Here is a 17,603-nt window from a genome sequence, read left to right as displayed (position 1 = left end):
TACGGTCACCTCTGCACCTGCCTTCGTCTGCCCAGGGGCTGCCTGTGTTCCAACGGTGTTCCAGTGTCACTGACACTGAGCAATATCCTTATGTGTCTTAAAGTTTCAATAAAAAGACAATGTTTGTATACCAGCCAATATGGATACATTTCAATATAGTAACTCCCAGTAAAGCTACAGTGGTGCATACCAGCTGAATGTCTGTCTTGCCTCGGCACAGAGATTAACTCACACTTCTCAAAATCTTAGAAATGACCCAGACCAGCCCGGAGCACTGTAAGCACGACTGGGGAGAATCACAGGGGCTTTGCACATTGTCATTGGGAGCAAAGCTGCATCTCTTTCTCATTCCTTAGGCTGTGCTGCCTATAATTCACTTCAGTAGGGATGTTCTGAGCCAGCATCTGTAGTCTGCCATCCTAAATAGAGGAGGTGGGATGGACAAAGAAGGGAGAAATTCCAGGAAGCTAACAGACAGTAAGAAATTGGCGGGATCCTTTCTCTGTTATCTGACACGGTTGACAAAAGAAAACCAAGAGTGTGGAACTTGCTAGATAAGGACCCAAACATCCTTTAGGCTGCCAACATGGGTATCTTTCTTTTTGTTGCCAGTGTCCTATATACATTAAGTATCCACCGCTTTTCAAAAACAATCCCATACATCATGCAGACTCCCTAGGCAATGTTTGTGCTACCATCCCAACAGTTGCTTAAGGAAAAAGCAATTTCTGTAGCCCTAGATAGGCAGTGCTTCAGGTTATAGTTTGAGAAATTAAATGTTCAAGGCCTTTGGTGCTTCCAGTTCTGTTTGGAAGAGGACACAGACCTGGCATTTGGAAGGCATTTGCTCTCCATTAAACTTACCGAACCTTGACAAACCAGAGGGGCCAGGAATTAGTCTGCCACCAGCCAAGGCTCGGCCTTCCAGAACCGATAAAGACAATGAAAACAATAACACGGCCATTTATAATCTTCAAAGGGATTCTGCCAAGTTTTAACCCAAAAGGACCTCACAATCTGAAAAGTATCTCAAGGGTTGTTCTATAGAAAAACAAGAAAGTGTTTGATCAGAATCTCCTTTCTTGCTGCTTTTCGTCCAGAATTGCCCTCTTAGCTACAGAAGCAAGTGGAATATGTCTCCATCTCACTGTCACTCTCTGTTGGGGCAAATTTACTATGATGACATTCAAGGAATGGAGAGGACACAGGAAGAGTGAGTGGTCTTTCGGTCTGAAGTGCTCCAGTGGCCAAGCGTCAGGTTTAACTCCCTAAACTATTAGCATAGTGTGGTTAACGCCAGCCTGACCCCTTCGGCCTTGACATCATCTAACCTCCATTCATTAATACAAACAACCGAATTTACTGAAGCATGGATTTTCCCATTCCTGGCCTATCATAAAGTAAGTCATGTTGCACGAAATGTTTGATCTGCTCTAGCAATGGATGCCATTAACCAGGTTCCCTGGTTATCTACTTGGGAACAGAAAATGGGATTTAGAGAGTTTGGAAACTGAGTAAAGACTTCTTCACATTGTATTCTATGCTTTTACCATGAATAGATGTGGCCTACATTGGATGATGACAATTCAAATCATTTTCCATTTTAGGGTGTGTCAAAATTTTACTCTCATCCTTGACATTTATAGCACTAAGTCCCACTACAATACTAACTCTTTAAGTGAATCAACTCCCACTATAAAGCTTGCAAGACATGAAGCAACAATAAGTGTCAACTATGGGAACTGACTGAAAGCAGGCTGGCAGGACAAGTGAAAGACAAATACCCCTTAACCTCAGTGAATTCATTTCACCTTCTAACACTAATCAAGGTTGCTCAAGAAGTTGTCAACGATAGGCCTACACGTTCCCTTCTGTACCTCAAGATGGGAAACAAAGTAGAAGAGAAATAGCAAAAAGCAGAGAGATAAAGGGGGAATAAAGTGAACAGTCACCCACTAAATAATAGAGCTTCCTGGGCTGGGAATGGTCTTTGCGAATCCTCCCTTGAAGACTCCCATTCTTCTAGCCAGGCTTGCCAGCCATGCATCCCAGTTGCCCACAAATAACACCCCTGTAGTGGAAATCCCAGCTGTATACGTTTTACTCCCCTACTAGTGCTTCAGTTTTTCCGAACTCTTTCTTCCCTCCATGTGGTTACCCAGACCAATTCATGTGCTTATTGGCATGTTATGAAACATGGAAACAATTAAAGACCACATTCTGGGGCACAAGAATAAGTTGCTGCAGAATCAGTGAACTATGCAGAACTTGAGACAATTTGGCAAAAAAAGATGGAAACTGTGGAATAAAACCCACTAACCATATCTCATGTCACACAGTATACAAGTCTTCAAATTGATTTGTGCATTTTCAGGCAGCAATCAAACTTCAACTTCAAAATCTCTAGTTTTCAGCTTTATATATATTTTTTAATATATCCTAATGAAACTCATAGAAAATATTCAACTTACACATTTTCTCCTCAGGGTTGATATATGAATGTACACACTGCAAACAGTCTCCTGATTTAAGTTTGGTATTCTTGCAAGGCCACATTTAAGGGAGATTGATGGCATTTGAAAAATCAAAGAACTGAAGTTTTCAAATGGCCACTGTAAGCCCTAAGCCCTACCTCATGCTTGTAAGACTTCATCAGCCTTCCAAATGTGAATAATTCTCTAACAAAAGATCAGGGAAATGTCTAACACATGCAAGAGTAAATTTTTTCTTGAGTGAACTATTCTAATTCAGCAAGGGTTACAAGCCCTGCTGCTGTGTCAACCACAGAGAGAAGTTGGGAGTGAGTCTTGGCACAGTAGAGGGCTAGAAAACAAAGGAGGCTGGTTCTGAGAAGAGAATTCCCTATTATCATAAATAAATAAGAATGGGTAAGGAGAATGAAAAGCTGAACCAAAAGGAAATGTGGTATCAAAACTATATTATATTTAGTGGTAATTATTACTACACCTAACTCATGTTCATAATAAAACTGTTTTCACATTGTATTGCTTCAAGATAACTGAAAGTAGCAGCCAGAATGTTCTATTGTAGACTTTTTACAGGCAGATTAACACACTCCTGTGTCAGGGTCTCCATTCTGGAGATTCTGTCAAAGGCAAATGCAAATGCCCCATGTTCTGAGCTACACTCTCCTGTTGACTGGGATGCATGACTGTGCAACCCTGGGCTGGGAACAGGGGCAAAACTGACTATGCGTAGTGATTCTTGTGTTTGGTTAGGATTCACCAACAACCACAGGGAAACAGACTCATTTCATTTGGTAGCAAAACTTGATTTATTTGGAAGCCAGCTTTAGGGGAAACTAAACTTATAATGGTAAGGCCTCTAACTTCTCTACTTCAACCAAAAAATAATAGTGTAGACTCACTGAGACACCTTGTCACATTCTTTATCTAAAAGTAATATCCACATTAACACTTCCATGTAATCCAGAAAGGAGACCTTGAGGTGTCCAGCAGCTTGCTTAATGTCACATAGCTAGCGTGCACTACAGCTGGGCTCTAAACCCAGACATGTGACTGCAACGCACCCCTGCTTGGAACTCTGTCAGGCAGCTTCCTCTGATGGTGGTGTCCCCGGGCAATTCTGTGCAGTATCATGCAATCTTTTCTTCCTATTCTTCTCTCTTTCCCACTTTAGTGAGCAGGGATTCCTGCCTACTTGCAATGCACAGAAGTGTTTACACACACACACATGCCTTTTTCTTTTTAATAAGCCAAGGGGATGAATTTTGTTTTAGGAACCCAAGCCTTCATCAAAATAAGGAAATTTCAAGCTTTAGCCCCTGGAGAAGTGATTTCTTTAAGCTGCCTGGACCTCTTCCCTTTATGAGAGAGACTACAGCAGTTTCTAAATAAAGCCAAGTAGGTCATATGACTGCTTTGAAGTTGGCTGCTGGGAACTGAGAATTCATTGAGGTGCAGGTCAGCCCACATAACCCTAAAAGTTCCCCAAGTATGGAGCTATATATTTCAGCAACAACTAACCACTTTTTAAAACACTGTAAAGCAAAATTTAACCTATGTTCTTGTTTGGAAAATCCAGGAATGCTTTCCCCTTCTTTCCTGGGACTTTAGGGGAAAGAGCAAGTGGACAGGGGAAAACTGAGGTGGGAGGATGTGAGGGAGGAAGATGAAGAGCAGGTGAGATAATGTGGGGGTTCAGTGCTTTGTTAGATCTCTCCAGGGCATTTGGTCATTTATTTTCAAGTGTTCTAGACTGAGGAACAAAGGCTCTGGGGCATTGGGGGTCAGGGTATCATCTGTATAGCCAGGGTTGATGATGATTGAGATCTCTCAATATTGGCTTATATGGGTCATCATAAGTTTGGGTACAGACTGAACCATCACAGAATAAAAAGCAAAAGGCAGCACTTTATTTGGCCTCCTCAGGTCATTTAACAAAGGAGAGAGCTAACTTGCAAGAGCAAAGAGTAATTAATGAAGGGAACAAACAGAGTTCATTTAGTAACTTCCAAATAAGTTTCTCTGTCTGAGGTGGGGAATAAAAAGGTAGCCTGCAACACAAAGATAAACTGTAGGTATTTAAGTCACAATGCCTTCCACCAAGAACTGCTCATTACCATCACATGTTGCACTGGCAGTGGGGCCAGTTAGAACTAACTTTATTATTAGAAGCAATTAGGGAGAAAAGGGGCAGAATTTCATTTGGTTATTTCAAAACAAGTTTCTGTGCATGGCTTAATGAAAGCCTGCAGTGTCAAGATAAAAATGTGTGTTTTACTGAAAACAGCTTTTGCAAATGACTGCTTGTTATCAGCCAGTATCTCTAGGCAGAGCAGTCTGGGTAAGTTAGATTTACATGTGTACTGTAACATAATAGTTCAGTTGCCTCTGCTTCACAGAGGTGCTAACAGGCAGTATGGCCTGGTGGGTAAGCACATGTGTTGTGGAGACAGACTGTTTGTCTTCAATTCCTCACTCTGACCTTGGTAACTGAAAGAGCTTGGGTGACCTTCTGGAATATCCTGGCCTCAGTTCACTCACATATAAAATGGAAATCATAGCAGTGTTTATCTCATGAATTGTTGTAAAATATCAGTGTACCCAATATATGTTAGACCTTGTTAAAATTATTAACAATTGTATCTAAGAATCATTTGGATAGGGAGTTGCTTTAAGGAAAGGGCTGGTTATACATAGGGGTTATATAGAGGTTACCCTGAGTATGAGTCAATAAAAGATCTATTTACATCTTTCAAATGGTATTTGAATGTAACGTGTAACACATATATGTCTTCACAGTAATACAAGTTTTTTTTAATCTAAATTCATTTCAGACAATATTTTTGTAGAATTCACATTCTGAAAAGATCTGATTGCTTTTTAGCTTTGCTAAACCAATTGTGTACCATATTTATTGATTTCCCAGCTTTAAAATAACAGCTAGGACTTTTTATATTCTCCGAAGTCTGAGCTTTTTCCTTAGGGATCTCCTGGGCAGTTTTCAACTCCTCTCTCATAGACACACTGGGGCTAAGAGAAACTGCCATGTATTGAGCTTGGAAGAATGTTTAAAACTTGGCTGTCATACAACAAATAAGGACTCAGGCTTTGACTTCCTTAAAAATATCCTTTTTGAGAATACTGTGACCCTAGTAAAAGAGCCCTCTCACTGGTAGTTTCAAACTCTACCCCGAATGCCCCACACTTCAGGGAGAGTATATGCTGTCTTCAGTGATTTGTCAGACTTGTTCCTTAAATTCTCAAGGTTACTGATTTTCTTCAAATGGCTACAATATTTGCATGTACACTTGGGAATGTGGGTACTGCTTACCCATTATGTTCTAGTTTTGCAAATCAAAAGCATTTAACCAATATGCCATGCTCCATAATATTGGATCCATATGATGAATAAAATTCCTTTCTTAGACCTTACTAAGCAATGACTCTGTTATTAAAATCTATTCATTTTGGAGAAGGCTAAACTAGCAAAATGCCCTCTACATTTACATGTTTTCTCAGCTGTGTATTAACCCACATCATTTTTCTGACTGCCCTGACTTAATTTATGATAATTTGAATAATTTTTGAAAGGATCCCCTTTCACAGAATTTTAGATTTTCACTGCAGATTATGAGAAAGAAAAAGTTGAAAATGTCAGGAAGTACATATTACTGGGATTTTCCCCCGAAGTCTGTGCGTTCCTATTAAATGTGAATGTTAAAAAGATATCCAAGTTGATATTTATTTTATCTAGACAAGTTACCTACTGCTTTGAGTGCTATTTGTTTTTCTTTTAGTGATCATACACATCATAACATGAGACAATTTCCTTTTTGAAAGATACAAAAGAATGTTAAAGCATGATTTAATCTAAGCTGTTGATACTCACTCATATTTAGTGGCTGTTAAAAAATCAAAACTTAACAAAAGCTTAGATTCTGACCAGAACTATCTGAGGGAAGATTTTAAGGGAGAAAGTAGATACTCATCCTTACCCTGGATCGCTCTTCTAGTTTTGTCATCATAACAACTGTGGCACTCCGTTGTTCCCATATCATTCTCCAGAAGTCCCCGAATGTTTCCGGTAGAGATCCCTGTGTTGCAATATAGGCATTTTGTTTCCTGTAGCCATCTATGTAATTGGCATTCACATAGTCACTTCCTGGGATACCTGTAAAACAAGGAGTGTTATGCAACTATGTGAACATATCACAAGAGGAAACAGCCTGGGACATGGCCTGGTGACAGTGTTATATCATTGTTTCACACTGTATTAAAGTTTGGTTCTTAAATAAGATTAAAAACGGTTCTTACTGGGACCATCACATTAAAGAAATACAATGTCTGAAGTGTTCAATCTTTGTGACATGACAAGGTGGACTCCAAAGAAAGAAAAACACAACTGATTGTTCATGGAATGTCTTTTCTCTCACATGTTTTCTCCATTGCATCAGCAAAATATAGCTTGCAAAGGAAGATAAGCAATTATCTGGTCATAGTCCACATTCATTCTTTCTTTCCCAGACAAAAACCAAATAAAGTAATGCCTGAGTCTGAAAATGCAGTATAGGGTGGAACACGTCTTAAGAGTAAAAAATTCTTTCCAGATTTAGCTAACAGGGAATTCATATATAAACTCATTTAATCCTCACAACAACTCTCGGAAGTTCAGTCATGACCTTCCTTTCACAAAGGAGGAAACTAAGGTGCAGAGAGATGCAAAAATGTGCCAAAATTGGTGGAGTCTGTCTAATTATAGGCAGGCAGTCTGCTACATCTGTGTCTTAACCTCTGTAGGTTACTGCTTCTCCCTTAAACTTCCACGGGATGTCGAATCACACAAATCTCTCTTTGGATGATGACAACTGCCTCCTAATTGGTTGTCCCATTTCTACTTTTGTCCTTTGCAGTCTGTTCTCTATTTCGATGAGAGCAGTTTATAAAAATATATTTCAGACACTGAATGTCTCTTCTTCAAACCCAACAATGGCTTCTCCTTATACTTTAAATAAAATCCAAATTCTCAACAATGGCCACAAAGCTCTGTACTTCTCCAACTCATCTTGTCTACTCATCCACTCCCTTTCCAGTCTCTAGACACTGCCCTGCTTCTACATGCTGGCTTTGTTAGAAAACATTGCTCCCCTAGCTTACTGCCATCCCGCATCCCACAACACACTCTCTGTCTCCTTCCCATCAGGAAACACTGAGCCTCCATCTCAGGGGGCCTGTTCTTCATACCCTGGGACCTCAGAACTCTCTTGGCAACATTGTAATTCTAAATTTAATTGTCCACTTGCATACTGCTTGTTTTATGTGCCTCTAGACCACATATCTTTTATTTACTTTTACTATCCCTGGTGACAAAAACAGTAAACAATTTGCCCAAGTTCCAACATTTAAAAGTGGCAAAGCTGTAACATAATACAGATATTCTGATTAAAAGTCTAATTTTCCTTCAGCACGGTGCCTTTATAAGGGTTACAGGGAAGTCTGAACTTCCAAGAAGAGTGACCAGAATGATGATGGAAATCAAAGCTATTTCGTATGAGAAAGGAATATATATTAAAACCTGGCAAAAAAATAGGAGTTGGACATAAGAGTCGCCCATGAATCAAGAGAGGTTGAGGATTGCGATGTTGAGACCCAAATCTTTCAGTTCTGAAGGATGTAACTACAGAGAGATGAATTTCATCTCCAGTATAATAAAGCATTTTCATATAGTCAGAATCAGAAAGGGTATAGAGTTCCTTCAGATGTAATGAGTTGCCTATTCCTGAAGGAATAAACACTTTATAGGGATATTAGCATGATATAGGAGATAGCACTAGAACCTGTACATGGTCCCTTCTTACTTTGGGAAAATATGAGTCTTGGATTTATTAAAAAAAAAAAAGAATATATTCTTTATAATGGAACATATGTTCCCAAGCTAAGATTACTAAATTTCAGTGATTGCCACTTGCAATTACTTTGACTGCTTTTCTGATTCCAGTTGTAAAATTGATCCTCTCAAGAAAAGTAATGAAAGTCAGATGGAGACTACTGGGTTCCAAGATGAACACATGGATATGAAATACCACCAGCATCAGTGAAAAGCCTTTTGAGCAAAAACTGAAATGCACGGTTTGTTATAACATTATTCATCTATTACAGCTACTCAAGAAGCTGTTGGGGTTCTGGCAGCCCTTTGTTGATAAAGATCCTATTCCTCCCTGACACCACATTACTGCAGATTCAAAGGACAGTTTAAATAAAGTCCTCAGGTTACAGCCACTGGGAAACATGCACATCTCCATGTCTGCAGGATTTGGTTCTGAGCCAACAATGAGTCTATAACACAGGGAAAGCTCACCTTAAATACTGTAATTTAGCAGGTAACATTAAAGAAATGATAGAAAGGATTCTGGCTAAGGGCCTCACTCTGCTACCAATACACAGAAAACTTTTTTTCCAAGAAAATTCAAAAATGGATAAATCTGGTTTAATGACTCAGAAAATACACCAGCTGGGGACTGTGCCATTTCTTCCTTATCAAGGGTAACAAATGTGTCTGAACAACGCATCTGAGGACACAGGTGGTGAATGTGAGACACACATCTAAGAGGTGGAATCAGACCTAGCCTACATTCTTGCATAAACTTTAATCAGCTATCACATAATGAATTGTTTTTTGATGTATTGCTCAAGATTGAACAATATGTTGTTATTATATTTTATGGGGAATAGGTTGATACCGAATAATAGTTGGGACAAAAATACAAAAATTCTTCTGAAAACTATTAGGCACCTTGATCCATACTGTATCACTAAATGCTTTCAGAATTTGGGACTTGATATTGTGCAAAGAAGAGAATTGAAAACAATACTTTGACACCTAGGAGAGCTAATTGTTAGGGTAATATTTATATCCTGAAAATAATGTGAGGATCCTCTTTATATATTTTGACACGTGTCTCTAAATAGGTAATACCTAGAATAAAAGTCTCCTGGCAAATTGCTTTACACACTCTGACAAAAAGACACTTCCAGTAAGTTTTATCACATGTTCTTTGCAATGTGGAGATGTGAGAAACTACTGTGCTCTCAAGCAGCTCTAAGACCAAGTGTGTCCTATATTCATACAACCCAACATAATAAGCTGTGCAGAAAGATGAATGAGAAAAGATCTGAGAAATAATGGTGGCTTGCACTTCTAAAAAAAAGATTAACCTCAGATTGAAAGCTAAGGTTAAGGAGAAGTGTGTTTTGAGTAGACAAGACCTCTATTTTCAAACTGACATATTTAGAATGATTTTTCAGCCAACTCCAATGAAAAAAACATACTATATTGACTTCCCTCTAATGTAGTGCAAATCAGTGTGCACTACTAATCCATGAGAAGTGTGTAAGAATTAACTGAATTCTGGGGCTATGTTAAGTAGAAATATAACTTAAAATGCAGAACTGAAAGAATGCAGAATTACTGTCAATCAGCTGATTGCTTTTATTTCTTGGATTTGTGAAGATATGTCCAAAAGTACGGTAATGGTGCCTTGCTTTTTTTTTTTTTCTTTTTGAGAGGGAAAAGGTAGTAAAATAGCAAGAACTTGAAAAAAAGATGTCTGAAACTCATCATAAGTAGAATCTTAGGACTGGTCCTGCTGTAGGCACTCTCTTGGTCCTAAGTCCCATAGGCACAATTGATCTTAAGGTCACTGTCCAAGAAAAACAGGTTAGAACTAGACCTTGTCCTTTCCTAGGCATCCATGGCTTTACTACATTTATAAAAGTAAGTTTTCATGATTTTCTGTGCATTTTTTTCATTTAAAAATATTGACTTATTTATGGCTGCAGTGGGTCTTCATTGCTTCACACAGGCATTCTCTAGTTGCAACGAGGGGGGTTACTCTTCTTTGAGTTGTGCCAGCTTCTCGCTGCAGTGGCTTCTCTTGTTGTGGAGCACAGGCTCTGGGGCGTGCAGGCTTCAGTGGTTCTGGTGCATGGGTTCAGTAGTTGCAGCTTGAGGGCTCCGAAGTGTGGGCTTAGAAGTTGTGGCACATGGGCTTAGTTGTCCCCACGGCAAGTAAGATATCAGACTAGGGTTCAAACCTGTGTCCTCTGCATTGGCAGGCAGACTCCTAACCACTGGATGACCACAGAAGTCCTGGTTTCCTATGTATTGGTTCATGTGTATTCTCCAATTAATAATAGTCACGTACGCAATTCCAATACCAACAATAGTTATCATTCTAATCTAATCATCTAATAAGCGAAAAAACAGGCTAGATCTTGTCTTCATATTATACCCCACTGTATTCCACATTCCTGTCTTCTAGTTTGTTCCATCAGTTAATGGACTTATTTTTTGTGGTGCTTAGAAATACTACATACATGCTTTCCACTGGGTCTTTGTGTTTTGGACAAACTGAACTTGGAGCTATAAAACTCAAGCCTTCAAGATATTGTGATTCAAACATGGTTGGGTCACGTTTAGGCTCTCATTTTATTTACTGGGAATTGCTAGTTACACTATTGGTGGAAAAATGAGCCTGGGTGTGAACTTTGGGCTCCCTTGTTTTTTCTATCTGAAAAATTTTGAGAACTTTTGAGTTCAACATGCAGAGGAAATGCCATTTTTCTTCATTTAAGCATGGGATTAACACTGTAGAGCTTTATAGTGATTTTCTCCCATATATTTGAATAGTAACAAATGGAGAGGAATTCTTGGAAAGATGAAGCTATTTGGTTTGAAAGAATATTCCTGATGAATAATTAACTCACACTGAGAAAGGCTTTAAAACCTTGAAAGCATGTTGAAATGTCAAAGAACATACTATCTGAGCTGTTTGGTCCTGACTAGGTTAAAATACTTTTTCTTTTCTTTTTTTTCCCTTGTTAATTTGATGAGAAATAATTGGGTCATGTGGGTCTCGTTATAAAAAATAATAATAATAAATAAACAACTTGCTTTGCACTCAGTTTTTCAGGTCAGTAGATAATTTGATTTGAAAAGATTGTTGAGAGGTGTTTATAATTATAAAATGTTAATAATAAGGCCTTATGCTCTTCAGTAAAAAAGCAGGACCCAAAACAGTACATAAATTGTTTTATCAATGTGAAAGTAAGTAATCATAAGGGGCAAGTGTGTACTTCTGTATCATAAAAGTTGTGACTTGTGAAATAATACTAAGAACATACTAAGACATCAGAGACATTGACCAGGAAACTGAAACTCTGGGTTAGGGCTGCTGGGAAGTTGCTCTTTGACATCTGGGCAGTGGTTCAACTTGTACAGACCTCTGACTGCTTATCTGCTAAACAAGGTGCGCTGGACAAATTGATTCCCTCAAGTCCCTTTAAGTTCTAAAATAAGATTGTGTCTCTGTGGTGTTTTTAACCTTCTTGGATTCGGAAATCTCTGTGAAGTTCTTTTAAGCTATATAGAGACTTTCAGTGGCTATCAGATTAGGTAGGTACACGCTCTGATGATCGTTCAAGTTGTTTCCTACTTCTTCTACTTCTGATGAACTGTGATCAGATTTTTTGGTGTGATTGATACTTTAAATTTTGACTAGAACCCGGTAGGGTAAAAAATAAACAGATTCAAAAGCATGAGGAGGTGGTAGGACTAGCCTAGCACGTGGTCTATTCAGGAAAAGTAGCTTTCTTTGACCTGTGGAGGTGGGAATGAGTAAGAGGCAGAGTTAGAGGCAAGGTGGGGAACCCCATTCATGGCTCTAGAGGACAAACTACTGCAGCACACAGAGCGGGGACCAGAACTTTAGCTCACTGGCTGGCTCTGCTCCAGCTCACAGCGTGGCATCAAAGCTCTAGGACTTACATTTCCTTTCACTTCTACAAACCCTTTGTGAAGTCTGTGTCAAAGAATTTTTTTTTTTTTTGGTAAAGCAGTTTATTCCCTGTTGTACGATAGAAGTACTCAAGACCCACTAGAGTACAAAAGCTACCTTTCATTTAATCAGTAATGTCTCCTGCTCCACTTCAATACACAAATAAAAAAAAAACTAACAACAATGAATTGCCAGTTAAGACCTAGACTGTAATTTTTACAACCCACAATGCAGAAAAAAAACAAAAAATGTTTACTTTGTTTGCTGACACCAGCAAAACCACAGAACAGAAAATAGATAAACAAAATCCAATAATAATTTACTAGTAAATGTATTTAATTTCAAGGGACACAAGCCTTCTTTCTCCTTCACTTACACCATGGCAGCCACTCACAGCTGCATCAGAACTAGCAAAACAAAGGCTTCTCTTTGCAACATACCAGAAAAAACAAATGCTTCTTGCAAAGGCACAGGGTATTATCTGCAGAAGTCTCCCTGGATATGACTGCAGTTTGCCCAGTGACCCTCCATGTTTCTGCCAAATGCAGGATGATTCTTTTTAGAAGTGTGCCTTTCCGTGTGGGTACTGCAGCTCATCTCCACTCTGAGTTCTGGAGGAATCGACAACTTTCAGAGAGTCTGTGAACCCCGCCTGCACTCTCCCAGTGTGTTCTGCTTTCTTTGGTTTTCTATACCTTGGCACTGCTGAGGGGGCAGGTCATGAGAGTGGCTACAGAGAAGGAGGTGGGTGATTGAGTCGTCTCTGAATGCATTCCAAGGTTAGCTACATGTATTGGGACTTCTCAGCTTTGTGGTGGAAGGGACTCATTTCTAGTTAGGGGACACTTAGCCCTGAAATAAAGCAGCATTTGGGCCACTGCAGTATGCCTGTTCAGCTGAGTCACAGAGTTTTGGTCGACTTAGCTTATATTAATATACATATACATATATGAAAGTCGGTCAGTCGTGTTCAACTCTTTGCGACCCCATGGACTACACAGTCCATGGAATTCTCCAGGCCAGAATACTGGAGTGGCTAGCCTTTCCCTTCTCCAGGGGATCTTGCCAACACAGGGATCAAACCCAGGTCTCCCACATTGCAGGCGGATTCTTTACCAGCTGAGCCACCAGGGAAGCCCAAGAATACTGGAGTGGGTAGCCGATCCCTGCCGCAGCGGATCTTCCCCACCCAGGAATCAAACAGGGGTCTCCTGCATTGCAGGTGGATTCTTTACCAACTGAGCTACAATTATTGTAGGACTTTATTTCACAATGAAATAGTCAAAATCAAATGCAGAGTATCAGCAGGAGTTCCGTCTGTAGGACACTCACAGTGCCCGTCTCCTCACCTACACCCTAATATATGAGCCGCACTATCATAACATCCCTACCCAACACCCCTGTGAGAGTTTCAAATGAGTGAGTTAATTTGAAACGTCTAAAATACACATTGGATACTGGCTATTCTCATGATCGATGTGATCAACAATAAAATAAACCTACTCATTTCTGAATACTATACTGACAAAAAGAAACTGCAAATCTGGAAGGCTCCCTCCCCATTCTTATGTTAAAAAAACAATAACGGAGCAGACAAAAATAGTCATTTTTTAACATTCCAGTCATGTACAACTTGTGCCTATATTCTAAAAACAGAGCCATACCACAGATGACGTAGGTCTCTGTGCAGCGTTAGGAGTGATGGAGGGTAGCTTCATTAGCACAATCTGCATAGATGTACCATACAAATGAAAAGAAAATCCCAATAACTGAACAAAGACAATGCAGATAAAAATAAACTCAGAGCTTTCTGATTTACTCTTCGATTAGCTTCCTGGAAACAAAAGTAAAGGAAAAAACCAACACAACCCACCATCCCTTAAAAATGTTTTTTCTCCTTTCTAGGTAAGAAGCACCACAGGGGCAGGCTGAGGTAGGCGCTGGGAATAACAGATCCCCACACACTTGCTCTGCTGCTCACAGGAGAGAGATGCCATTTAAATAGCTCTAATTAGTCTTTACGAAGGCTGCAAGCACCTTGTGAAATTGTTCCAAGTTTCCAGAGGTTAAATCCCATCTAGTTTTCAATTTAAGACAAATTAAGCTATAAAAATTTGACTGTGCACTGTTCCTCAAAAAGAAAGATGCCTTTATTTATTAAAAAAAGATCACTCTACAATAAAAGGATTAAATTTTGTCACGCTTGTAAATAATTAACTTGAAAACTGAAAGACTGAAAATGTTAAAGAAATGGAGCTAACTCAGTGACTGATGTTCTAAACAATGTGAGAAAAATGAACTCAACCAATATGGGATGAGATGAGACAAGTTTTTGCGTGTGCGTGTGTGTGTTTTAAGACGAGGCATATTTTCTAACCGACTTCCTTCAGTGGTGTAAGCAGAATTTCGAGAGCAAAATAAAACAAACCCAGGTGCCCACAAATTAGTCATTAGTGTCTGGGGTATTCGAGGAGAGGAGTGACGAAGAGAGAGAATGAGAGAATGAACCAAGAGAGAGGAAAAGGAATCATATTAATTGCGTTGATGTGGGATATATCACATGACAGCTATTAAAGGAATTCTTGACTGAGGAAAACAATTTTAATTCTTTAATGTAGATACTCCATATGAAACATTTATATTCAGGATAATTAGACATTTATTAGAAAATTTTGGATAGATTGCAGCTCTTGATTTTCTTTTGTTTTTAGTTGTTTTTACTTACTGAAAATATATATGGTTACTAGATATGGCCTGCAGAAAAAAAAGAAGGGTAACCCCAGCATGGGTAAGATGTGTAACTGGAGAACGTTCCCATGTGCTGACAGCTGTCTGAATGAATCAGTAGACATTTACCACTGAACACTGTACAGAGGAAGCCGAGACAGGGCTTAAATGTAGAGCACAAGTGTGGTGGCAAATGGCAATCACCAGTACAGGGGAGTATCAGTAGTTTCTTTTTACTTTTTAAATTTAGATTTATCTTAGGAGCAGTGATTCTGAGAGCTGCTCTCTCATTTTAAAGGCGCTAAACTGCCCATCTCACAAATAATCAAGTTGTTGTAACATCATCTATTTTCTTTACAGTTGGAATTTTTTTTTGAGTTGTCCCTATTATGCAAATCAAATAGCAGATAATATATTTTGGATTTCCACTTAAAAGAACACATTCTTCCCCTTGTTGAAATCTGTAATGCTATTATAGATCTGGTTTTCATTTATCAAGCACCAATATTTTCTTTTGCTTCACAGAGTGCTGCAAATATATGCAGCTTTTTCATTTGGATAGTATTAATTTTTCCATAGATCATAAACAAAAGATATTCCATCTGTGGATAAAAGGATATATCGATAGTAGTAGTAAAATTCACAACAGTAATGATATTTCTCAGTATTTACTAGGCATTTTCTTTTTGCCAAACACTCATCTAAAGGCTTCATATGCATTAACTCATTAATTCGCCTAATAATTCTAGGAGGTAGGCATTATTATTATTAATCCTATTGTACAGATGAGGAAACCAAGGCACAGGAACTTGTTCAAACAAGTTTTTCAAAAGCAAAAAGAGCCTGGGATACTTTAATAGGAAAGAAGTTCTTGAGAAATACACACAGGCCCTTGTAGGAAGGTACCCATTACAGAGATGAAGTGAATAATGATGAATGAATGGTTTGAAACTAAATATACTCCCCCAAAACTAGAAAAAAATAAAACAAACCCATTTTTTACTAACCTGCTTTTATCAGATTACAAACACTAGTGTTAAAAATGCGTATGGCATAAAGTGCTGTATTCTTTGTCATTTCTAACTCTTAGAAAAAACCATTTAAACCTGGTTTTGTTGGAGAGACACAGATGAGCCAATAATTCTATTTGGGTAAACCCTTTGGATTAAATGTGCCCCCTTCCCCACTCAAAAGAGCTAGTAATCTCTTAATGTCCAAGATTTAATACTTATCTATGATCCTTGGATTTAGAATCAACATTCATAATTTTTTGGAATAGCAGGGGCAGTCTTATACATTCTCATTTTAGGTAGAACCAGAACGAAAGACACTGAGTCAGCACTCCCTAAATTGAAGCATACACTTGCAAAGAGACTGCGTGTCCGTCATCTCTATGAAATTAGCATACAGATGTGTGTAGGGGCCTTTTGTTTGCAAGTGGAATTTGAAATGTTCATCAGATTCTAAGAAGGAATCAACTCCCCCCAAAGGGTTAACTGAAGTAAATGACATGCCCAAAGTCACACAGCTGCTAAAATCAGGATTTAGTTTCCAGTCTTCGGTCTTATTTCTCTTTCTTCCTCAGATACCTCCAAAAATGTAGTGATATTAAACAAACAAAAAATCCACCTGAAAGCCATTTATAAGTTGTTTATTCTTTGGAAATATTCACTTTAGCTTAAGTCTAAGAACACAATTGAAGAACTCTGGCTCTAAGATTTCTATGATAAGTGTTTCAAAATGTATATTTCAAAATTCCTAGACAGTTTTCCCAGTCAAAAGGACAGTTTTTGAGTTAGGTTGACATGTATAGGCTCCATTATCATGACTCAAAAGTGGCTAGAGTCCCAGGTTGCCTTTTGGAGAGAGTAGCCATCTTGAGTCCAGTTGACTCATACCTGAGAATTTTGGCTCTGCCAGTTACTAGCTAATGCCTGTAAGAAGGTTACTAGACTTTAAAAAGTTTAACAGTTTCCTCATCTCAATTTTGTATGACAATGACTAGCTTTTGAGGTTGTTCTACACTATCAGTAAAATCTATACATGATTTTATACACTATATATAAAATCTAAGACATGATGCCCAACACATGGTAAATACCAAGACAGTCATGTCTATCATAATGTCTTGTCTTTGTTGTTTAATTTAAAAGGAGGATTTTAAATTTTGCTCTTGACATAGGCCTGGTCAATGACTTAAAAAAAAATTCCATGTCAACATGGCTTTAAAGTGAAATGCTAATTATAATTCTACTAATAGAAATGTAGTACTGGCAGCAGTGAAGATCATTATAGTTTAGGAAAAAAATAACGTTTTTTATTCCGGACTGTGATAATTACATTGATAGTTACAAGGCATTACAATAAATAATCTGCCTCTACTTGATATTCCTGAATTTACAAGAAGTTTAAGATACATAAAAAGTTATTTGAGCTAAGAAGATCACCTGTTAGGGACAGATGTAACATTCTGCAGTTGTAGGAGTCTGATGCATCCAGGTCACTGATGATTCCCTGTTTTATGTTATAGCCTCAGGAAAGTTAGACCATAAAAAGA

At 38.5% G+C, this 17,603-nt stretch overlaps 1 protein-coding gene and 1 long non-coding RNA gene across 14 annotated transcripts in view; one reads left to right on the top strand and one right to left on the bottom strand.

Annotated features, from left to right (window-relative positions):
- PTPRD (protein tyrosine phosphatase receptor type D) overlaps positions 1-17,603 on the bottom strand; it is a 428,379-nt gene that overhangs the window by 60,255 nt on the left and 350,521 nt on the right. For all 13 annotated transcript variants that reach the window (XM_043891355.1, XM_043891351.1, XM_043891349.1 and 10 more), the window contains one exon: positions 6,482-6,657. In XM_043891355.1, coding sequence (XP_043747290.1) covers positions 6,482-6,657 — 176 coding nt within the window. The remainder of the gene's footprint in view (positions 1-6,481; positions 6,658-17,603) is intronic.
- The window catches only part of LOC122686210, a 182,946-nt gene that overhangs the window by 109,394 nt on the left and 55,949 nt on the right, over positions 1-17,603 (top strand). The gene's annotated exons all lie outside the window — the stretch shown is intronic.

The sequence above is a fragment of the Cervus elaphus genome, chromosome 29 (assembly GCF_910594005.1).
Source record: "Cervus elaphus chromosome 29, mCerEla1.1, whole genome shotgun sequence".
Lineage (NCBI taxonomy): Eukaryota > Metazoa > Chordata > Mammalia > Artiodactyla > Cervidae > Cervus > Cervus elaphus.
The sequence above is the reverse complement of the archived record's forward strand: the minus strand, read 5'-3'. Positions and strand labels throughout refer to the sequence as shown.